At 49.0% G+C, this 25,606-nt stretch overlaps 1 protein-coding gene across 2 annotated transcripts; it reads right to left on the minus strand.

The window, feature by feature from the left end:
- Window positions 1–626: 626 nt before the first annotated feature.
- LOC137427566 (cdc42 effector protein 4) lies at window positions 627–25,606 on the minus strand. 2 transcript variants are annotated; one of them, XM_078778008.1, is made up of 3 exons: window positions 25,416–25,606; window positions 13,871–13,985; window positions 627–2,542 (listed from the first exon to the last, which is right to left on the minus strand). In XM_078778008.1, exon 3 carries the CDS (start codon window positions 2,327–2,329, stop codon window positions 1,373–1,375), a length of 957 nt encoding a protein of 318 aa, XP_078634134.1. In that variant the 5' UTR covers window positions 2,330–2,542; window positions 13,871–13,985; window positions 25,416–25,606; the 3' UTR covers window positions 627–1,372. The 2 variants fall into 2 exon arrangements, with proteins under 2 accessions (XP_078634134.1, XP_067973257.2); XM_068117156.2 differs by lacking the exon at window positions 13,871–13,985.

Genomic DNA, 25,606 nt, shown 5'->3' on the forward strand with positions numbered 1-25,606 from the left:
ACAGACAACCCCAGGACTTGAAATCGAACAGACACGACCGTTAACCTCGAGGAAAGTTACTTCCCGGAATATATTGGATGCTGGCGGTGCAATCTTATGGAGGCAACTTTCTCCCCACATTCAGTGGAGCAATTTAAGGGATAAATTTGCCTCGCCCAGGAATTCCAGCTCACAGGGTTGGTCCATGCTCTATCCTCTAAATTCTGAGCGTCAAGCACCATTTTTAAAGTCTTTGATACAACTTGTTCGGGGTTCGAACCATCGACCTCCCAGACTCAGCAGACAAGTCGTGGGCCAATTCTTCCCGAGTCTTCACTGCTGCCCAGATTCATGTCGTGGCCCATCCATGATCCCGGATGTTTGTATTGTTTATTGATCTCTGGGTTGTTCCTGGGATCTCTGGGGATCTCTGGGTTGTTCCTGGGAGATTGATGGGCTGTCTCCGTGCGATACATGATTCGCTTGTTCAAAAGACCTGTCCAGGGCTATACAACTCGGAATAGACATTCTAACTACAATTCCACAAAATTTTACGATTTAACTAAACCACATTCTAATATGGCTTCAGGTATCCAAAATGGTCGAGTTTTGAAGCGAAAATAAAATTAACCACACACACTGAAAAGTCAAGACCAAGATGATTTTAATTGTATAAAGAGGTGTCACAATAAACAATACAAAAATGTTACGAGCAGAGTGCCTACAAAATAGACTTGTTCCGACAGCAGATCATACTAGAATAATTTTTGAGAGGATTACGTGAAAATTCGGCGACACAGCAAGTAAACTTAAAGTTGGAATTGCACGCGAGATTGGCATTCGAGTCAATTTGGCCACTTGGGGTTGGTCAACGTTTGTGGGGTCAATGTTAAAAAGTCGTCTCCAAGGAGCAGCTCAAGAAAGGCACAAATCTTTTGGCAATCCCTCAAAAAGGCATCAAAGAACTGACCGACGGACCAAACCCTTTCAAAGCAGAAAACACTAATTTATTCTTACTACTTTAGTCGCGTGAGAAACAAACGGGTTGTGAGGGTTGTACAAATGAAATTATAGACCAGTAACCAAAACTTAGTGTCAGGCTACAGGGTAGTTGTAGATCCACCGAACAACTGGCCAAGGTCACTTGCTCCAAAGAGTTGGTCGTTCGAATCGAATGGATCAACGGTCAGAACTTCAGTACTAAATTAACCTATATGGCACTCAAAACGGTATTGGGATTGGGATGATAGAGCAGTAAGTTAGTTGCACCAATCAAATTTACAAAACGCATGTTATATTTGGAGACATTTTTTTGTCGCACTTCATTATTCCTAACAAAAAATGGTGGTCGCATTGCTGTGCTAACCAAGCAGCCAGCCGGTTTTGCACAAACTCAAACTCGCACCTCGTCATTTTCCTGTGCAGATTGGTGCCATTTTAGGCCTTTTTCCCCAGGCGACTTAAGGACCGAATCCACAGATATGTTGGAATCAGAGTCCGAGCTCCCTTCCAGGCCTACGGCCTCTCTGGACCCTGACATGGCCATGACTCCGGGATCCCTCCCACACAGCAAACCTGATTTGTCGACCGCAAGGCTATTCCCTCTGCAGCTTGGATCATAATCTAAATTGATGGGATCGTCTTCATCGCACTCGGCCAATGGTGCTTTGGGAACGTCTTCCATAACCCCAAGCACATCATCCATCATGGACGGGCCCAGGTCGACGTGAAAAGAAAGCAGGGAGTCAGTACGGCACATAGTACTTAGCGAAGAATTGTCAAAACTATCTGTTGCTCTTGTAGGCTCGGGATTTGCTTCCACGGTCCACGTTGTCATGTTATGGTGCCTTGGGGCTGTGATTTTTGCTGTGGCCCGTGCCGCAGCCAAAGCGGCACTGTAGGTAGCCGTGCATCCCCGAGCATCGCTGCTGCGAGCCGGAAGCAAGGTGGGGAGGGCACCGGAGAGTTGCGGTAGCGATGCTGCCAACTTGACAACAGAGGACGACTCGTGATAAGAAGGTGAAGAGGCGCGGACGCTACGCCGGTTCACCGAGAATGATCGCTTGCTGGCACGAAGCGTGCGGCTCAAGAATCCCTCCTTTCGTGCCGGTGGGCACGGCGGTGATGACGAAGTTTCCGGAGGTGATGTGGTCTCAGTCTCTGTCTGCGGCTCCGTCGAACCGTTGTTGTACCGCAGGAAGGTCGTGTCCCCGAAAGCTTCACCACAGCGTCCCACGTGCAGTGTGTGCCTGAAATCACCCAGTGGTGCACTGATCATTCCTGGCGTTATGTCCAGTCGAGAGTGGCGTTTTGTTTGCGGTGCTGGCATCAACGCTTTGTGGATAGGCATCGTTTTGACAACAAACACCGGAGCCCAAGTAGCGGATCGGTAACAGGTAGTGAATGAGGAGAAAAGGCCGATTGTGTTGACACGAGGTTGTGACTTCTTTTCCCCACTGTTGCGACAATTGCCGACTGGATTCGGTCATTAGCTCCGGGCCGATTCATAAAGTTGTTCTGTCATGCTCTGGCACTGCCGTGGAATCAAAATGCAGGAAGAAGTCTGTGGAAGAAAAGAAGAAAAAGCAAATATTTAAACATGTACAGGAAAAGACACGTCCTAATAAAGACAAAGCATCCTGCCAGAGATCATATGAAGAATTCATAAGAACACTGAAACATGCATGGTAAGGAGTGGTAACATCCCCTTCCCGTCCATTTCTGTAGTCGTGTTGCGGTATATACTGCCACGTCTGCGTACGTACTTACAAATCCAAATGTTATACAAATCGATTAGCTTGGAGTCTCAGAATCCCACAGAACTGCATTTTCACCCACCACATGTCCCCTTTTTGCTGGTTAGAATTACTTATACTTCCAAAGTCCTTAGCGCCTGTTGCCGTGTCTCAAATGGCCGGTCTTTCGGAGCCGATTGGCCTGAATGTCTCGTGAGGCACTGAGAAAGAATGGTGCAGAGAGACACCAGGGGACGCGCCAGAGGTAAGGAAGGAGTGAAAGAATGCCAGTCCAGTGTAGTTGGAGTGAAGTCGAGGACAATGTGCATGACAGTGCCAGAGTATTCATGTAAGCGAGCTTCTTTGAACGCTGTGCTTGTCCGGCCTGTACCTCAAAGCACCATGGATGTCCAAGATCGCCGAGCGCTCATCCACGTGACTTACCGCCAGCACCGCCATCAGTACGAGGCGCACTTCTCTCTACCCAGCCTCCCCCCTTCCCACTGTTATGTTAGTTACCACTTCTTTTTGAGATCCTGGAAAGTTTTTCATTTTACTTTGCATCACCGTCGCCCTGCCCTCTACCCTTTGTGGTTCAGGCCTGTGGCCTTTGATGGGTGGCCATTATGTACATTGATGCATATGGAAGGTTGGAGGCATAAAAAGGAGGCATCCCTTTGATGGGAGGTTGGAGGCATGAAAAAGAGGAGTTTTTCATCTGTTAGGAGGTTTTATGTGGCGGCCTGTTGTGTGAAAGGGGCGAGAGAAATACTCTGGGGAGGGTCTGCACTGTTAGAATTGCTGTGTTGTTCACTTATGCATTGGGGAATTTCTGGACCCCATGCACACGCATACACTACTCCACACGCCCACTACGCCCCCCTTTGAGCAGCAGGTTTGAAATTTAATACGCACTAATTAGACTGCAAATGTTGAGTCAGGCATTACTTTTCAAGCAAGAATCAAGACATTCTTGAGGGTCGCGTGAAGTGGTGTATTTATCCTCACACCTGTAAAAACTCACTTTACATTATGGCTGTTCCTTTTGACTTTGCTTTGCAAGTCTCGATTTTGCATCCCCTGTCATTGAGCTGTTCTCTGAGCCTACATCGGTGTCGGAATGCATTGTTAAAATGCTCATGTTCTCGACTTCAGCGCATGCATATTAGATAAGGACTTGAAGAATCCACCTGTATGTCTGCTGAGAGATGGAAGATTATCAGATCAACAATCTCAAACTGGTCAAGCATATGGAATGTCTCTTAACCCCTCTGTCTCTCTCTCTCTCTCTCTCTCTCTCTCTGTCTGTCTTACTCTGTGTCTTTCTGTCTCTCTCTCTCTCTCTGTCTGTGTCTGTCTTTCTCTGTCTCTGTCTGTCGGTCTGTGTCTCCCTCCCTCTCTCTCTCTCCGACTCTCACCCTCCCTCTCTCTCTCCGACTCTCACCCTCCCTCTCTCTCAGACTCTCACCCCCTCTCTCTCAGACTCCCACCCCCTCTCTCCGACTCTCGCCCGCTCTCTCTCTCCGACTCTCGCCCTCTCGCCCGCTCTCTCTCTCTCCGACTCTCTCTCGCTCTCCGACTCTCCCCCGCTCTCCGACTCTCCCCCGCTCTCTCCGACTCTCGCCCGCTCTCTTTCTCTCTCTCTCTCGCCCTCTGTCTCCGACTCTCGCCCTCTGTCTCCGACTCTCGCCCTCTGTCTCCGACTCTCGCCCTCTGTCTCCGACTCTCGCCCTCTGTCTCCGACTCTCGCCCTCTGTCTCCGACTCTCGCCCGCTCTCTCTCTCTCTCTCCGACTCTCGCCCGCTCTCTCTCTCTCCGACTCTCGCCCGCTCTCTCTCTCTCTCCGACTCTCGCCCTCTCTCTCTCCGACTCTCGCCCGCTCTCTCTCTCTCCGACTCTCGCCCGCTCTCTCTCTCTCCGACTCTCGCCCGCTCTCTCTCTCTCCGACTCTCGCCCACTCTCTCTCCGACTTTTGCCCGCTCTCTCTCTCTCTCTCTCTCTGACTCTCGCCCGCTCTCTCTCTCTCTCTGACTCTCGCCCACTCTCTCTCTCTCAGACTCTCGCCCACTCTCTCAGACTCTCACCCTCCCTCTCTCTCAGATTCTCACCCTCCCTCTCTCTCAGATTCTCACCCTCCCTCTCTCTCAGATTCTCACCCTCCCTCTCTCTCAGATTCTCACCCTCCCTCTCTCTCAGATTCTCACCCTCCCTCTCTCTCAGATTCTCACCCTCCCTCTCTCTCAGATTCTCACCCTCCCTCTCTGACTCTCACCCTCCCTCTCTGACTCTCTCACTCTCTCTCTCTGACTCTCACCCTCCCTCTCTGACTCTCTCTCTCTCTCTCCCTCCGACTCTCTCACTCTCTCTCCCTCCGACTCTCTCACTCTCTCTCTCTCCCTCCCTCCGACTGACTCTCACTGACTCTCTCTATCTCTATCTCTCTCTATCTCTCTCTCTCTCTCCGACTCTCACCCTCTCTCTCTCTCAGACTCTAACCCTCTCTCTCTCTCTCTCTCTCTCTCTGACTCTCACCTTCTCTCTCTCTCCGACTCACCCTCCCTCTCTCTCCGACTCTCACCCTCCCTCTCTCTCCGACTCTCAGCCTTCCTCTCTCTCAGACTCTCATCCTCCCTCTCTCTCAGACTCTCACCCTCCCTCTCTCAGACTCTCACCATCCCTCTCTCAGACTCTCAATCTCTCAGACTGTCACCCTCTTTCTCCGACTCTCACCCTCTTTCTCAGACTCTCACCCTCTTTCTCAGACTCTCACCCTCTTTCTCAGACTCTCACCCTCTTTCTCAGACTCTCACCCTCCCTCTCTCTCAGATTCTCACCCTCCCTCTCAGATTCTCACCCTCTCTCTCCGACTCTCGCCCGCTCTCTCTCTCTCCGACTCTCGCCCGCTCTCTCTCTCTCCGACTCTCACCCGCTCTCTCTCTGTCCGACTCTCACCCTACCTCTCTGACTCACCCTCTTTCTAAGATTCTCACCCTCTTTCTCAGACTCTCACCCTCTTTCTCAGACTCTCACCCTCCCTCTCTCTCAGATTCTCAGACTCTCGCCCGCTCTATCTCCGACTCTCGCCCGCTCTCTCTCCGACTCTCGCCCTCTGTCTCCGACTCTCGCCCTCTGTCTCCGACTCTCGCCCTCTGTCTCTCCGACTCTCGCCCTCTGTCTCTCCGACTCTCGCCCTCTGTCTCTCCGACTCTCGCCCTCTGTCTCTCCGACTCTCGCCCTCTGTCTCTCCGACTCTCGCCCTCTGTCTCTCCGACTCTCGCCCTCTGTCTCTCCGACTCTCGCCCTCTGTCTCTCCGACTCTCGCCCTCTGTCTCTCCGACTCTCGCCCTCTCTCTCTCCGACTCTCGCCCTCTCTCTCTCCGACTCTCGCCCTCTCTCTCTCTCCGACTCTCGCCCTCTCTCTCTCTCCGACTCTCGCCCTCTCTCTCTCTCCGACTCTCGCCCTCTCTCTCTCTCCGACTCTCGCCCTCTCTCTCTCTCCGACTCTCGCCCTCTCTCTCTCTCCGACTCTCGCCCTCTCTCTCTCTCCGACTCTCGCCCTCTCTCTCTCTCCGACTCTCGCCCTCTCTCTCTCTCTCTCTCTCTGACTCTCGCCCTCTCTCTCTCTCCGACTCTCGCCCTCTCTCTCTCTCCGACTCTCGCCCTCTCTCTCTCTCCGACTCTCGCCCTTTCCCTCTCTCCGACTCTCGCCCTTTCCCTCTCTCCGACTCTCGCCCTTTCCCTCTCTCCGACTCTCGCCCTTTCCCTCTCTCCGACTCTCGCCCTCTCTCCGACTCTCGCCCTCTCTCCGACTCTCGCCCTCTCTCCGACTCTCGCCCTCTCTCCGACTCTCGCCCTCTCTCCGACTCTCGCCCTCTCTCCGACTCTCGCCCTCTCTCCGACTCTCGCCCTCTCTCCGACTCTCGCCCTCTCTCTCTCTCGCCCTCTCTCTCTCCGACTCTCGCCCTCTCTCTCTCCGACTCTCGCCCTCTCTCTCTCCGACTCTCGCCCTCTCTCTCTCCGACTCTCGCCCTCTCTCTCTCCGACTCTCGCCCTCTCTCTCTCCGACTCTCGCCCTCTCTGTCTCCGACTCTCGCCCTCTCTGTCTCCGACTCTCGCCCTCTGTCTCCGACTCTCGCCCGCTCTCTCTCTCTCTCCGACTCTCGCCCGCTCTCTCTCTCTCTCCGACTCTCGCCCGCTCTCTCTCTCTCCGACTCTCGCCCGCTCTCTCTCTCTCTCCGACTCTCGCCCGCTCTCTCTCTCTCTCCGACTCTCGCCCGCTCTCTCTCTCCGACTCTCGCCCGCTCTCTCTCTCCGACTCTCGCCCTCTCTCTCTCTCCGACTCTCGCCCTCTCTCTCTCTCCGACTCTCGCCCTCTCTCTCTCTCCGACTCTCGCCCTCTCTCTCTCTCTCCGACTCTCGCCCTCTCCGACTCTCGCCCTCTCCGACTCTCGCCCTCTCCGACTCTCGCCCTCTCCGACTCTCGCCCTCTCTCTCTCCGACTCTCGCCCTCTCTCTCTCCGACTCTCGCCCTCTCTCTCTCCGACTCTCGCCCTCTCTCTCTCCGACTCTCGCCCTCTCTCTCTCCGACTCTCGCCCTCTCTCTCTCCGACTCTCGCCCTCTCTCTCTCCGACTCTCGCCCTCTCTCTCTCCGACTCTCGCCCTCTCTCTCTCCGACTCTCGCCCTCTCTCTCTCCAACTCTCGCCCTCTCTCTCTCCGACTCTCGCCCTCTCTCTCCCTCTCTCTCGCCCTCTCTCTCGCCCTCTCTCTCGCCCTCTCTCTCTCCGACTCTCGCCCTCTCTCTCCCTCTCTCTCGCCCTCTCTCTCTCCGACTCTCGCCCTCTCTCTCTCCGACTCTCGCCCTCTCTCTCTCCGACTCTCGCCCTCTCTCTCTCCGACTCTCGCCCTCTCTCTCTCCGACTCTCGCCCTCTCTCTCTCCGACTCTCGCCCTCTCTCTCTCCGACTCTCGCCCTCTCTCTCTCTCCGACTCTCGCCCTCTCTCTCCCTCTCTCTCGCCCTCTCTCTCTCCGACTCTCGCCCTCTCTCCGACTCTCGCCCTCTCTCCGACTCTCGCCCTCTCTCCGACTCTCGCCCTCTCTCTCTCTCTCGCCCTCTCTCTCTCCGACTCTCGCCCTCTCTCTCTCCCTCTCTCTCGCCCTCTCTCTCTCCGACTCTCGCCCTCTCTCTCTCTCCGACTCTCGCCCTCTCTCTCTCTCCGACTCTCGCCCTATCTCTCTCCGACTCTCGCCCTCTCTCTCTCCGACTCTCGCCCTCTCTCTCTCCGACTCTCGCCCTCTCTCTCTCCGACTCTCGCCCTCTCTCTCCCTCTCTCTCGCCCTCTCTCTCGCCCTCTCCTCTCTCTCCGACTCTCGCCCTCTCTCTCTCCGACTCTCGCCCTCTCTCTCTCTGACTCTCGCCCTCTCTCTCTCCGACTCTCGCCCTCTCTCTCTCCGACTCTCGCCCTCTCTCTCTCCGACTCTCGCCCTCTCTCTCTCCGACTCTCGCCCTCTCTCTCTCTCTCCGACTCTCGCCCTCTCTCCGACTCTCGCCCTCTCTCTCTCTCCGACTCTCGCCCTCTCTCTCTCTCCGACTCTCGCCCTCTCTCTCTCTCTCCGACTCTCGCCCTATCTCTCTCCGACTCTCGCCCTCTCTCTCTCCGACTCTCGCCCTCTCTCTCTCCGACTCTCGCCCTCTCTCTCTCCGACTCTCGCCCTCTCTCTCTCCGACTCTCGCCCTCTCTCTCTCCGACTCTCGCCCTCTCTCTCTCCGACTCTCGCCCTCTCTCTCTCCGACTCTCGCCCTCTCTCTCTCCGACTCTCGCCCTCTCTCTCTCCCTCCGACTATCTCTCCCTCCCTCCGATTCTCTCTCTCAAACAATTCCCAGAAGCGATGAGAAGGTCTGCAAAATCTCGGGCAGAGTGGTAAGAGAAGGGACAGTGAAGATCTTCGTCATATGCATTTCCGAGACAGTACTTTTTATGTCTTATGGACAAATTAAATATCAGAGACAAAGTTGAAAGTTGTTAATTTATTATTGTTCGAGGTTGTTGTGGAGATGGTGATGTCCTTATCCTTAAAGATGTCAGGTTAAGTGTTCTGTATTCACAGTTATTCATTTCATTCCTTACGCTGCACCACCCTCTGGTGGTTGTGATAATTGAAATCGTTTTCCTATTGCCTCTGGGAGCTTGTGGTCATGTGACGCCCAAGGGGAGTCTCTGGGACAATCTGGCATTTCTGGATATGTCTCGACGTACCTCCGACGTACCATTGTATCCCCTTGTGAATCGGATGATGCCATCCTCCTTGCAGTCTCTGGGACAACCCTAGAGCTCGTTTCGAAATAAACCGACTGCAAAGGACAACTTTGTTGAAAGACACTCCTAAACGAATTGAGGAATGTATCCCACCGTCCGTATTCAATGGGAAATTCAAATCAACGAGAATACTCTTAGATAACAACCTCAGCAACCCATTCAACCCATCATAGTCAGCTCAGCAGTCCATCGTAATGTAAACGTGGTACACACTGGGTAAGCGTTATACAGGAAGACGTTTACTTCATACCTCCGCCACCGAAGGTGGATGGAGGTTGTTTTCACCTGTGTGTCTGTTTGTCTGTCTGTGAACAGGATATCTCAAAAAGTTGCGGACGGATTCGACCGAAACCTGGTGGACAGGTGGGACTTGTGACAACAAGGACGAATCGATTCGATTTTGGTGAAGATCCGAATGGAGATGATAATAAAACATTTTTTTGGGGTGATTCTTCACCATTGAGACGAGTCCAAAAACGACATATAGCTTGGTATTTCAAAAGTTTGTGGATGAGTTGTGACAAAATTAGGTGGATGAGTTGAGTCGGTGACAAGAACAAGTCTGGATGCAGATCCGGCCTCCCAGTGCGATACAAAACATAAACTGTTCAGCCTGGTGGAGGTTTGTGCCCTACCAAGTGCCGTTCTAGTTGTTTGTGCTCCGATAGAGATGCCATTCCTGAGATGCAAGTCCAAAGCGAAATGACTGAGATAAAACTCAAAACCAACATCGGAGAGAGTTTGTGGCAAGTTGAATGTTTCCTGGGACCCTCTTAACTGAGCGAAAGGAAGAAAAAGGAAAAACAGGGACATGGGCTCTGGATTTGATTTCCTTTTCGAATCGTACCTGACGAAAGGAAAAGCTTTGCTGCAGGGGATGCCATGTCCGAAAGAGGAGGCATCCATTTTGAAGAAATGTGAAACAGGCAGGCCCTTCTGCAATCAAATATGTCGAGAACAATACCGTGGCCTGTATGTCCAGGGAAGAGTTGAAATAAGGTGAGACCGAAGTGGTCGGGTGATCCGTTGGTCGGACAGAACTCATTTGAATGTCCGGCCTTGTCGGAGAGGCTGGGGACAACAATGGTGGTTAGGAAATCACAAGGATTCATCATGCAGGAATGGCCGGGACCGGATCATCATGAGACTGCCAGGGAGGTTGGGCGGAACAAATTGAAGAAACAAAATCATGAGAGCTCCAAAGTTTCGAACTACGGGTGTTATAAAGAACCTATTCGGGGCAAGATCTACCAGGAAGTTTTACTCCCGGAAAAGCTTCAAAATATTCGACAAACATTTCGATTTTTAGTTGTGAAAACCACGCCGAAAATTGCGCATTTCCCTGCCAATCAGATCCGCGCTGTGCTTTCCACCATGGGGGTTATTGGCAAATCCACCTAACAGCGATGGTTTTCCGCATCAGGATACGGAATGGAAAATTTTTATTGTCATATATAATGATACTGTACACAAAGACCTTGGATATAGTAAGTCTAGGCAATTTGGCCCAGTATTCCTGCACTCCGACAACACAATAATCCAAACCATAAGTTTATCTACTTCGCTTGGAAAAATGGAGGGTGGAGAGGCATGGAGAACTGGGCTAGGCCCAGGGACATCACCAGGGTTTTGGGGAGAGTAGCGGAGGAGGTGAAGGAAGAGATCAGGAGGGTTGTGTGGAAAGAATGAACAAACACCGACAACATATTCACCTTTTGATAAGGCACGTCACAATCGGTACACAGGCAACCAATCACCGCTCCATACCTAAGCTACCTACTATTCCTGCCAATATCCATGCAACCCTTCATTCCCAATACTTATAGGTACCCATCTATCTCAAATGAAAACCTATCTGCCATTTCTGTTGCCACTACCTTTCCAGGTACACCTTCCATGCACTACCTACTCTGAGTGAAAGATCCCTGTTGACGTGTTTATTCACCTGCCTTTTGTGGTTTGGATTGTTTAATACATGAGAGTAGTTATTAGTTGTTTTTTTTTCATATTTTGAATCCTTTTACTTTGAGGACCCAAACCCTACAGCTCTGTTCAACTCTAGTGGATGGTCTCATTGCTTTTATTGCCTTTATTTGCCACTTCCTGTCATTAAATACACTTTGAAATTCTTACTTTCCAGTTTCCACCTCCCATCATTCTGGACAGAGAAGCATTCCACGGTGGAATAAAAAGGAGACGACGATGAGAGTTACAATCAACAAGTTACAATCAAGGATCCCCTCCGTCTTTCCTCTCATCCATCAATTCATTCCACAGGGCTGGCAGGACGGCCTCGAAGCTGCCTCGCCTGGGTTCAAATCCCGACCCAGCTATAAACTGTCATCCCGGTGTTTCACAGGCGATTCATCATTGTGTGTCGTCCCCAAAACGGATGTCAAACTGCCCGTCCCGTCTATAAACATTAGTTGGTGGACGTTAAAGATGTCATTGTATCCTGCGCGGAGAGTTGGCGAGCCATCGCTGGTACCCTGAACAAATTACAGATTCCTGTGCTAATCAGAAAAGGGCACAGCCGTGCCCTCAGCCAATGATACTACCCCGTGGTCTGCTGCACAAGAAAGAAGAAGAAGATTCATTCTCCAACCCCAAAAATGGCCTAAAACCAACAATTTCTCAAGTCTCAAGTGCAACAAACATGTGGACGGATTCAATCACACGTGACATGGACATTATTTCAGTTCACTTCACTTCAGGCAGGAAATTGTAATTTGCTCATGGAGTTGATGATAACTCGCCGAATGTTACTGAAGGAAGTTATACCTTAAAGTACAATACATGAATACACCAGACTAAGAGGATTGAAGAAAGCAAAAAATAAGTAAATAAATAAATAAATCTCTTCATTGATAGGAAAAAAAGAAGAAAGTACAAAGGTTTCCACATTGGTGATTCCAGTGAATTGCATTTCAAGTATAAAAAGGTTGCATCAATCTTGTTACGGTGTCAGAAAAATAACAAAATCAGAATATCGACAAATTTTGACGCAACAATCGTATAAATTGTCCATTTGGTGGCGATTAATTACGTCTGTCCCATTAGGCCCAACAATAAAATCAATATGGTTCTGCTTTTTCTCTTCTTCAGTAACGGCCTCAATTATTTGTACGTTGTCAGGTTGCCCGAGGGGAACAATTCTGGCCTTTCTGGAACCGCTTGGCCAGGCCAGACGTTCAAACAGTTTGGCCAGGCCAAACGTTCGACCATGTCAGGAAATTGTGATGCGTTCGGGTTGCCGGCGATAGCTCGCCTACTCTTCGCAAAACACACCTTTAGGATATTTAACTTCCACCAATGACCAGTGCTGGCAGACACGTCTTCCGGCTTAAGGTCCTTCAGATGGGTGGCATGCACATTTGGAGTTTTGGAGGCATTTGGAGTTTTGGTGGCAATTTTGGAGCCGAGCGAGCACACCTAGATGGGCCATCCTGCAAAAAGCCGATTAAAAAAAAATGCTTCTGGTTATTGAACAGGAAATAAAGGTTGGTGAGTCAAGATCCGTTAAAAAAAATTCAGAAAAAGTTCCAATTTGAACATTTTTTGGAGAGAAAGTTTTTTGTCTTTCACCCGAGTAAATCAACAAAACAAATGCCATCGTCTAACGCACCCTAGCGACATCTCACCACGGCCATGGAAACGTCTGCTACATCAGGGCGATTTATGTACAAACTGATTCAAATGGCCGAGATGACATCACCAGCGGACGCTGCCAACGTTTGCTCAAGATGTCCCCTAATCGGATACACAATGAGGGTTTGTAAATCCGCGGACAATTTTAGTGAGTAATCTGGCCACAACACAACGACATGTTCGGTGAGGAGTGATGTCGCAGATCGAGTTTCACCTTGAGGATGAAGAAAATGTCTGCCATGGTTGGTTGACCCTTGCCATGTTGACATAAACTTGCAAGAAGTGCGGCGACACTGCGACGGGCCCGAAATTTGTTGCGAAGCCATTCTTTTTTTTCTTCTTTTTTTTGTATACTGAATCGAGGCTCGTGAAAGAGCTAACATTTGTTTCACAAACAAATCAACCAGACAAACAAAATATATAAAAAGAGGGAGCGGAAGACAAGATGGGGAGAGAAGGGGAAGCACACAACCACAACATTTGAGAGCAGGGAGAAGTGTGGGAGGGAGAGGGCTTGGGGGGAGTAGGTGTGGGAAGGGAGGGGGCAGGGGGTGGGAGAAGTATGAAACACAATCAGTTTTAGCAGTGAACTTAGGTGAAGTCTCTGACCTTGTGCGGGGCAACATTAAAGAACGAATCGTCTAAAATAACCATTGATAACCAAAGTTTAGGTCTTTACATAATCCAGAGACACAAAACCGGACTTGAAATAAATAAATAAAATCTAATAAACTGCTGCTTCGCAGTCGGGAGCATCCGTTTATAAACGTGCATGTGTGAATGGGTGCTGTGCGGATAGGGGATCGGGTGTTTGCGGCGAAAATGAGAATTGAGAAAATGAAGAGATGTGAAAGTGACAGGAGAGATATGGCAGGGGGTAGGGGAGCGGAGTTGGGAGAGAAAGAAGAGAAGTTGAGATTACAGCTAAAGGGAGGGAAAGGAATGGACTTGCATGGATCATGGGGGCGAAAGGGGTACGAGGGGGAGGGCAAAATTCCGCCATCTTTGCACATGTGTTATAAATAGATATCCCTTAAGCATTCACTTACCACTTATTTTCACATGGAGAGTCTACATGGGTTTCACATGCTGGCGGTATTGAACACCGATACAGTTATCGCGGGTAAAGTGTTGATTGGTCTCACACCGACATAAACACAATTTGCTTAACGTGACGACGAGAAAGATTACCGATTTTGACCTCAGCAGCTCCATGTTTGACCCCATCCTCTATACTCTAGAATCTAGATTTTGGTCCAGAAGTACTTCGATGCTCGTCAAACTTGCGGCAATCGGGTCACCAAAACTGCCAGGGATACAAAAGAAAAATTCGTGAATTTCAAATGTAGATTTGAAAACTAGAACGGCACTCGGTACAGCGCATACCTCCGCCAGGCTGAACAGTTTATGTTTTGTATCCCACTAATAGGCCTGATCTGGATTCGGACCTGCACCAAAATCAAATTGGCTTGTTCTCGTCACCTGACCAACTCGTCCACCAAGTTTTGTCATAACCGGACCATAATTTTTTTAAATATCCTGCTATATTTCGTTTTTGGCCCGATCTCTCAATGGTAAAGAATCACTTAAAAAATTAAATAATTATCGTATCCGAATCCATATTCCGATATTCACCAAAATCGAACAACTTCGTCCTTGTCACACACCACACCTGTCCACCAAGTTTCATCCAAATCCGTCCATAACATTTTGAGATATTGCGATATGTATCGGTTTTAGGCCGATCACTCGATGGTGAAGAATCACTTAAAAATTCTCTGATGTGGATCCAGATTAGAATCTTCACCAAAATTGAATCAATTCTTCCTTGTCACACACATACAACTTCTCCACCAAGTTTCATCCAAATCCGTCTATAACATTTTGAGATATTGCGATATGTATCGGTTTTAGGCCGATCACTCCATGGTGAAGAATCACTTAAAAATTCTCTGATGTGGATCCAGATTAGAATCTTCACCAAAATTGAATCAATTCTTCCTTGTCACACACATACAACTTCTCCACCAAGTTTCATCCAAATCCGTCCATAACATTTTGAGATATTGCGATATGTATCGGTTTTAGGCCGATCACTCGATGGTGAAGAATCGCTTAAAAATTCTCTGATGTGGATCCAGATTAGAATCTTCACCAAAATTGAATCAATTCTTCCTTGTCACACACATACAACTTCTCCACCAAGTTTCATCCAAATCCGTCCATAACATTTTGAGATATTGCGATATGTATCGGTTTTAGGCCGATCACTCGATGGTGAAGAATCACTTAAAAATTCTCTGATGTGGATCCAGATTAGAATCTTCACCAAAATTGAATCAATTCTTCCTTGTCACACACACACAACTTCTCCACCAAGTTTCATCCAAATCCGTCCATAACATTTTGAGATATTGCGATATGTATCGGTTTTAGGCCGATCACTCGATGGTGAAGAATCACTTAAAAATTCTCTGTGGATCCAGATTAGAATCTTCACCAAAATTGAATCAATTCTTCCTTGTCACACACATACAACTTCTCCACCAAGTTTCATCCAAATCCGTCCATAACATTTTGAGATATTGCGATATGTATCGGTTTTAGGCCGATCACTCGATGGTGAAGAATCACTTAAAAATTCTCTGATGTGGATCCAGATTAGAATCTTCACCAAAATTGAATCAATTCTTCCTTGTCACACACATACAACTTCACCAAGTTTCATCCAAATCCGTCCATAACATTTTGAGATATTGCGATATGTATCGGTTTTAGGCCGATCACTCGATGGTGAAGAATCACTTAAAAATTCTCTGTGGATCCAGATTAGAATCTTCACCAAAATTGAATCAATTCTTCCTTGTCACACACATACAACTTCTCCACCAAGTTTCATCCAAATCCGTCCATAACATTTTGAGATATTGCGATATGTATCGGTTTTAGGCCGATCACTTGATGGTGAAGAATCACTTAAAAATTCTCTGATGTGGATCCAGATTAGAATCTTCACCAAAATTGAATCAATTCTTCCTTGTCACACACATACAACTTCTCCACCAAGTTTCATCCAAATCCGTCCATAACATTTTGAGATATTGCGATATGTATCGGTTTTAGGCCGATCACTTGATGGTGAAGAATCACTTAAAAATTCTCTGATGTGGATCCAGATTAGAATCTTCACCAAAATTGAATAAATTCTTCCTTGTCACACACATACAACTTCACCAAGTTTCATCCAAATCCGTCCACAACTTTTTGAGACATCTTGCTGTATATCCTTTGTGGCCCGATCTCCCAATGGTAAAGAATCGCATAAGAAATTCTAGTAGCCGGATCCGAATTCGGATCTTCACCAAAATCTAATCATTTCGTCCGTGTCACATACACGACCTCCCTGCCAAATTACGTCGGAATCCGTCCACAAGCTTTTGAGATATCTTGTTCACAAACAGACAGACAAACAAACAAACAAACAGGGGTGAAAACAATCTCCATCCACCTTCGGTGGCGGAGGCAAGACGTTTATTAGAGATTTGAGTTTAGACACTGGGTGGTGGTTGAATCAGTGATATATGTAGGTAGTGGTGTCAGTACAACGGAGGACATTTTGTTCTTGAGACAACACTAAAAATAGCAGATGAACCCGAATCCATTTCTTTAGCTCAAAATAATATTGGGTGCTTGGTCACCCTGCTGGTGCTGTCTGATCACCGGTGCACCAACGTGACTGCCAAGCACAACCACTGAAGAGCTAGACAATTCTTTCCTTTCTCTCTCCTCTCCATCTCCCAGACCCCTCCATCTTGCATACATAATATGGAAACATTCCCTTCTGTCTTCACCAACTTACTTCACCGACCACCAAGGGGGCCCTATATGAAAGTTCACCTGCGTGCACACACGCACGCCTTTCAAGCGAGGCTAAAAAGAAGTAATTGCCGATTTAAAAAAAATAAAAAGGTTTTTCTTTCAAATAATTAATTATTTATTTATTTAATAGATTTACAATTTTTTTAAATTTTAATTTAAAAAAAGCAAGGAGTTGATATTCTAGGAGCTAGGAGCCCCCCCCCCCCCCTTTTGAGTGGTATGAGGAATAGATATCTGCAATATAAAAGCTAAATGTTCAACGGTGTTTGAAATATCGTGAACACAAAAGTACACGGACGGATGATCGGTCGGTCGGACGGAACCCATTTTAATGTCCCCTGTCTCCAACATTGTCGGAGGACAAAAAGCTTTAAGGAAAATGATACACTATGAGGTACTCCGGGATGTCAGCAAATATTTGGCAATTTTGTCAAAAAAATAAAACAAAGCAGATATTTAAGGCTGATGGAGTTGCTCGCTCTTAAGGAACTTTAAAAACGACTCATCTGTCTCAAGTGTCTGCCAAATGAGGCGCGGAACTGGTCTCCAAGATGATCGGGAAAGGTCAATGCCACGGGAGAAAGTGGAATGCAAGAATGGACGCGGTTTGATTGAACACAAGGAGTGCGCCCCATTTGCAGTGCAAGCGAGTGGGCCCGAGTGGTGGCATAAAGTAAAAACTCAATTTGCTCAACGTGGGGGCAACACTCACATGCTCATGGGGGTATACATGTGGAGGAGGGATAATGCTCATGACGGTATACAATATACATGTGGAGGAGGGATAAAAAAAAAAAAGCCTCAATCCCCCACCATAACTCTCACAGTCTCACACCCCTCCAAGATGGTGGGGCGAGAGAGATCCACATCACGGTATGAAGTATTAAACAGGAACGTCTGCTATCGGGCTTTGTACGAGACCCACGGTTTGGGGAGATGGGAGGGCCGGAGGAGTGAGGATGTTTTTTTTTGGGCGTCATTGTAGTTTTGAAAACACACCGACCGAAACGCACTTTGGGTTCCAAGTTCCAAGTTCCAAGTACTTTGGGTTCCTGAGCCAGGTATAAACTGTCTTACTGGTGTTTCACAGGCCGGGCCATTCGTCAATGTGTGTGCCGTCTGCAGACATTCGTTGGTGGATGTTGAAGATCCCACGGTGTCCTTGGCGAAGAGTACGCGAGCCATCACCGACATCATGGCCAAATCACAAATTCCTGTCCTGACCTCGCGTTCCCCATCCCAAGGGAATTAAGTGAGCCCTTAGCTGGGTAGTTCCAAATATTTAATCTTACTATAATTCACCAAATGTCTGTCTGTCCGAGTGTCCGTCCGTTCCCAGGTACCGCAAAAACGGCTGAACCGATCGCAACGAAATTTTGGGTGCGTAATCCTGGGACCGCCTGGAGTAAAATAGGCCATATTGTTTTTCCAATTTTCCAATTTTTCCAATTTTCCAGTTTTTCCAAACACGATTGAATAATATTTACCGATATGAACAGTGATGTGGCTTTTATTGAAATTCTACAAATACTGTTTAGATTTTGATGATTTGCGTGTGATATGATTTAACGGATGTTTATATAAATCGTTTAAAATAAAAAAAACCCTTCAATTTCTGATATTTTGCCTTTTCATTTGGGCCTCCCAATTGAAGCCCCGCCCGTAGGGCGAGTACTGATGCTAGTTTAATCAATTCTGAATTCTGAAGCATTTCTTGGCAGGCATGTTTTTTTTTCCTTTGTTTTTTAAAATAAGATCAGGTCAAAAAAAATGCCCCCCATTGCAGACAGTTCAACCGCTGCAACAGTCCCATGAAATGTCATGTGACTTAATGTGGAATGTGGAATAATTCATTCAAGAACCCCATCTGTATGAAGTTTGGCGATGGATGTGCCGGCATCCCAAAAATAAAAATAAATGAAAAAATCACAAGGTTAGAATCTTATTCAAACGTCCCAGTTCCGCCATTAGCTCTACGGTGCAAAAAATATTGGGATTTAGGGCCAAAAGCGTTGCCACATCCACGACAATTCAGAAACGTGGGAAGTTATTTCGATCTTAGCACAATCAGCATTCTATCTAAACATTCACATGACTAAGAGGATTGATAGGATTCCAGGCCTTGTGTTGGCCTAACTGTTAATGCGGCTGACTTGAGATTCCAGGGTCTTGAGTTCGAGCCCCTGTCGCTCCGATAAACAACACCAGGTGGGTAGACTCAGCCCGGCATCCTTCCGAGGATGGCAAAATGAGCACTGCTAACATGCGGTGCAGCTGCACTTCCAGAAAAATGATGCAACCAGGAGCCACAGACTGCATAAGAAACAACAACAACAAGATTCCAAAGCACACCAAAGGCCATCATTGAGGAAATCAACTTTGGTCAGATTGCTAGTTGTTAGTCCAATTCGGTCTGGTTACAATCCCATAAACATCCAAACAAGCGGAATATTGCTCTTCGATTCAAGATGTTTATGCACTCGAAATCCTCGACCAAAGCCCACAATGCACAGCGTGAAACAAACTACTGGGTTTCTGCCATTTTGCTCACCAGTCACAGTTCTGGCCTGCTCTCCTGCAAAGTGCTTGCATTGGGTCGTGGGTGCGAATGAGTACGAAATATTCTTCTTCTTCGTCCTACGTCGGATCTCAGGTCGAACTTGACGAAATATAAATTATCGTATTTACTTCGAAAACGAATTCATAGGAATCTTTTCAACCTTGCGTTGATCTCCAAAGGTTAGTGCTGGCAGATGAGTCCTCCAGCTTAACGTCCCTCAAGCACATACCGATACATGGCCCTGCCTGAGAAACAACAGGACGACAGTTTACAGCTGGGCCACGATTCAAACCATGGCTCGACCTCTCAGAGATGAGTATGCACGTACCTGAGACCTCGGCTATCCTGCCAGTCATAGTTTGCCAGTCTGTTGAGTATAGTCACCAACTGGGCATCCTCCGTCACACAAAGTCCTTCCTTGGCGACCCGAAACTCTTATCCACCTACGTCCTACAAGGACTTCATCCGCAGCTTGACGGAATACTGCTCTCCTGCCTCACATCTTGCTCAGCTTGACGCTGTGGAAACCAAGGCCTTCAGGATTATTGGAATCTCCAGTGATGAAGCCGAGTCTATGGGCCTATCACTTTCCCATTGGAGACAGGCCGGTGGTCTCTCTGTCTTCTACCACCTCCTTTCTGGTCTTGCACCCTCTGCAATTTCCCTACTTTATCCCCTCTCTCTACCCGAGGTTTCTCCAGGGCACACACAATCCACCAACAAGCCTCTTCTGGTGAAATGATCTCCTCACCTGTTCCTCTTCCCCCCCCCCGACCTGTGGAACCATCTTCTGCATTCTCTTCAATCTCAATCTTCCCTCCAGGTTTTCAAGACAGCTGTTCACCACCAACTCATCCCAATTCATCTCACCCAAACCACACCCCACTTCCCCCTCCTTCCAAATTTCTAGATTTCTCCCTCCTTGTAGTTTCCTTCTGTATCCATCTTGTCCACCCCATGCATCCTCCCCTCCCATTCCTCATCACGTGGAGACATCTTGAAGGAGATAGAGAACAGGATTGCTCGTGCCTCGAGAGCACTTGGAGCACTGCGGAGACCTGTTTTATGGACAGTGACCTTTATTTGAAGGTTTGAAGGAGCACTGCGGAGACCTTTATTACGTGTGGGGAAAGGGTGGTTGATGGATGTGGTTATCGGTTCATCAAGCTCTCCGGTTACGATCGGGGGATGGCTGAGACTATTTACCACAATGCGGAATATGAGCATAACCAGGTAGTACAGTGACTCTTCAGCTGCATTTTTATATTACAGTACATCATTATCGTGCAAACTTCAAACGCTCCATAGTTCTGGAAATTAACAATTATGTTTTCATTCCCCAGCCAGGTGTTTTATAAACATGGCTGTGCTATATAAACAGGACGAATTAGACACCCACAGGAAACCAACTGGTTTGCAGTACAAACAGCATCACCTGCAGCCATTTCAACGAACACAGGGCACCTGGGCGACACTATGAGAGTCCCCTCTCCATGGACATTATCCCCCCTCCACATGTATACCCCCACATGGACATTATCCCCCCTCCACATGTATACCCCCCATGGGAAATGTCTCAACTGCACATGAATACCCCCATAGGCATTGTCCCCCCCTCCACATGTATACCCCCATGGGCATTGTCCCCCCCTCCACATGTATACCCCCATGGGCATTGTCCCCCCCTCCATATATGTATACCCCCCATGAGCATTATCCCTCCTCCACATGTATACCCCCATGAGCATTATCCCTCCTCCACATGTATACCCCCATAGACATTATCCCTCCTACACATGTATACCCCGATGAGCATTATCCCTCCTCCACATGTATACCCCCATGAGCATTATCCCTCCTCCACATGTATACCCCCATGAGCATTATCCCTCCTCCACATGCATACCCCATGAGCATTATCCCTCCTCCACATGTATACCCCCATGGACATTATCCCTCCGCCACATGCATACTCCCATGAGCATTATCCCTCCTCCACATGTATACCCCCATGGACATTATCCCCCCTCCACATGTATACCCTCATGGAGATTATCCCCCCTCCACATGTATACCCCCCCATGGACATTATCCCCCCTCCACATGTATACCCCCCATGAGCATTATCCCTCCTCCACATGTATACCCCCATGAGCATTATCCCTCCTCCACATGTATACCCCCAGAGACATTATCCCTCCTACACATGTATACCCCGATGAGCATTATCCCTCCTCCACATGTATAGCCCCATGAGCATTATCCCTCCTCCACATGTATACCCCCATGAGCATTATCCCTCCTCCACATGTATACCCCCATGAGCATTATCCTCCTCCACATGTATACCCCCATGAGGATTATACCTCCTCCACATGCATACCCCATGAGCATTATACCTCCTCCACATGTATACCCCAATGGACATTATCCCTCCTCCACATGTATACCCCCATGGACATTATCCCTCCTCCACATGCATACCCCATGAGCATTATCCCTCCTCCACATGCATACTCCCATGAGCATTATCCCTCCTCCACATGCATACCCCCATGAGCATTATCCCTCCTCCACATGTATACCCCCATGGACATTATCCCCCCTCCACATGTATACCCTCATGGAGATTATCTCCCCTCCACATGTATACCCCCCATGGGAAATGTCTCAACTGCACATGTAAACCCCCATGGATAATGGCCCTCCTCTGCATGTATACCCCCCATGGGCATTGTCCCCCCTCCATATGTATACCCCTCATGAGCATTATCCCTCCTCCACATGCATACTCCCATGAACATTATCCCTCCTCCACATGTATACCCCCATGGGCATTATTCCTCCTCCACATGTATACACCCATGAGCATTATCCCTCCTCCACATGCATACCCCCATGGACATTATCCCTCCTCCACATGTATACCCCCATGGACATTATCCCTCCTCCACATGCATACCCCATGAGCATTATCCCTCCTCCACATGCATACCCCCATGGACATTATCCCCCCCTCGACATGTATACCCCCATGGACATTATCCCTCCTCCACATGTATACCCCCATGGACATTATCCCTCCTCCACATGCATACCCCATGAGCATTATCCCTCCTCCACATGCATACCCCATGAGCATTATCCCTCCTCCACATGCATACCCCCATGGACATTATCCCTCCTCCACATGTATACCCCCATGGACATTATCCCTCCTCCACATGCATACCCCCATGGACATTATCCCTCCTCCACATGCATACCCCATGAGCATTATCCCTCCTCCACATGCATACCCCCATGGACATTATCCCCCCCCTCGACATGTATACCCCCATAGACATTATCCCTCCTCCACATGCATACCCCCATGAGCATTATCCCTCCTCCACATGTATACCCCCATGGACATTATCCCCCCTCCACATGTATACCCCCCCATGGACATTATCCCCCCTCCACATGTATACCCCCCATGGTAAATGTCTCAACTGCACATGAATACCCCCATGGGCATTGTCCCCCCTCCACATGTATACCCCCATGGGCATTGTCCCCCCCTCCATATGTATACCCCCCATGAGCATTATCCCTCCTCCACATGTATACCCCCATGAGCATTATCCCTCCTCCACATGTATACCCCCATGAGCATTATCCTCCTCCACATGTATACCCCCATGAGGATTATCCCTCCTCCACATGCATACCCCATGAGCATTATCCCTCCTCCACATGTATACCCCCATGGACATTATCCCTCCTCCACATGCATACCCCCATGAGCATTATCCGTCCTCCACATGTATACGCCCATGGACATTATCCCCCCTCCACATGTATACCCTCATGGAGATTATCCCCCCTCCAGATGTATACCCCCATGAGCATTATCCCTCCTCCACATGCATACCCCCATGAGCATTATCCCTCCTCCACATGTATACCCCCATGGACATTATACCTCCTCCACATGTATACCCCCATGAGCATTATCCCTCCTCTGCATGTATACCCCCATGGACATTATCCCTCCTCCACATGCATACCCCATGAGCATTATCCCTCCTCCACATGCATACCCCCATGAGCATTATCCCTCCTCCACATGCATACCCCCATGAGCATTATCCCTCCTCCACATGCATACCCCATGAGCATTATCCCTCCTCCACATGCATACCCCATGAGCATTATCCCTCCTCCACATGTATACCCCATGAGCATTATCCCTCCTCCACATGCATACCCCCATGAGCATTATCTCTCCTCCACATGCATACCCCATGAGCATTATCCCTCCTCCACATGCATACCCCATGAGCATTATCCCTCCTCCACATGCATACCCCCATGAGCATTATCCCTCCTCCACATGTATACCCCCATGGACATTATCCCTCCTCCACATGCATACCCCCATGAGCATTATCCCTCCTCCACATGTATACCCCCATGGACATTATCCCCCCTCCACATGTATACCCTCATAGAGATTATGCCCCCTCCACATGTATACCCCCCATGGGAAATGTCTCAACTGCACATGTATAACCCCATGGATAATGGCCCTCCTCTGCATGTATACCCCCATGGGCATTGTCCCCCCTCCATATGTATACCCCCCATGAGCATTATCCCTCCTCCACATGTATACCCCCGTGAGCATTATCCCTCCTCCACATGTATACCCCCATGAGCATTACCCCTCCTCCACATGTATACCCCCATGAGCATTATCCCTCATCCACATGAATACCCCCATGGACATTATCCCTCCTCCACATGTATACCCCCATGAGCATTATCCCTCCTCCACATATATACCCCCATGAGCATTATCCCCCCTCCACATGTGTACCCCCATTGGGCATTATCCCTCCTCCACATGAATACCCCCCGTTGGGCATTACCCCCCATATACCCCATTGGGTATACCCCTCCTCCCCCCCACGCCCCCCATTGGCATTGTCGCCCCTCCACATGTAGACCCCCATAGGCATTGTCACCCTTCCACATGTAGACCCTCCACATGTAGACCCCCATGGGCATTTTCACCCCATCACATGTAGACCCTTCACATTGTCGACCCTCCACATGTAAACCCTCCACATGTAGATCCCCATGGGCATTGTCGCCTCTCCACATGTAGACCCTCCACATTGTCGCCCCTCTACATGCAAACCCTCCACATTGTCACACCTCCACATGTAGACCCTCTACATGTAAACCCCCATGGGCATTGTCGCCCCTCTACATGTAGACCCCCCATGGGCATTGTCGCCCCTCCACATGTGGAACCTCCACATTGTCGCCCCTCCACATGTAGACCCTCCACATTGTCGCCCCTCCACATGTAGACCCTCCACATGTAGACCCTCCACATGTAGACCCTCCACCCAGTGAGCTGAAATATAAATCTGGTGCCTTTGTTTTCAGAGATTAAAAACAAATTCACGAGTTGGCTGTGACGTCATGGTTTTGCATTTAATTATTTATCCCACTTCCACGTCACACCAGGTAGGAGCGGATCGGACCTGGTCCAAGCGCTTGTTATGCGTAAAACGTTTATGGACACATTGTCTCCTCTCCTCCCATCGTTGCCTTCACTGCCAACGGCTGCCAAGCAACAGGAGGCCGTCTCCCCCCTCCTGCCCATCCCCCTCTCCTTCTCCCTCCGAGATGTTTCATCAGGGACAAACGGACTCTCCTTCTGCCATGACGCCAAATCGCTCCGTCTCGCAGTTTCGTGTCTGTATTCCTTTCCCTATCTGCTCACCTGTGCACGTCCTTCCCCTTCCTAATCCAATCAAATCACCGGAACCGTCATTGTGTTTCTGAACAACCGTGTCCGTCACTAGTCTGTCCAATTTTAAAATATCACGTGACATTTTGGGTAGCGCGGCTCATTAGACCCCCCCCCCCCTCCGACACCCCAGCCCTCTTTTACCTTTCAAGACCCCCAAACTCCTCCCCCCCCCCCCCCGACCCTTCTGTAACTTCAAACGAAAACCAAACCGTTTGGTTGACGCCACGCAGTCTCAGAAAGCGAAGCCCATGAGGGTGGGGCCTTTGTAAACGGTTATGGTTCAGGTGCAATAAGGATTAAGGGTGGAGGCAGTTGGAGTTCAAGTTGAGGATACATCCTCACCTACACCGGGTTTAGGGGTCCAGGGGGGAGCACGGGTTCGGATGGTGGCTTTAAGTTATTAATAAAGTTTTCCGTCCGACTGGTGTACATAAGGCGTAACGAAGGGACATGGACGAGACAAAAGGCCATAATGGTGTACTCACGTCACGTGCTCACGGTGAGCTCAGAAGGCGCTGCTCGAACACTCGATTGCTGAAAAGACTCGGAAAGTGTCTGTAAAGCGCGGGAAGGCGGGGCGAGCACTCGATAGGCGTCTAAGGCGTGGCGAACGCTGGATGGGCGTGGCGAACGCTGGATGAGCGTGGCCAGTGAGCTTCGAAAAAGGCGCTGCTCT

Source organism: Myxine glutinosa, chromosome 5, assembly GCF_964187855.1.
Source record: "Myxine glutinosa chromosome 5, kmMyxGlut1.1, whole genome shotgun sequence".
NCBI classification, from domain to species: Eukaryota; Metazoa; Chordata; class Myxini; order Myxiniformes; family Myxinidae; genus Myxine; species Myxine glutinosa.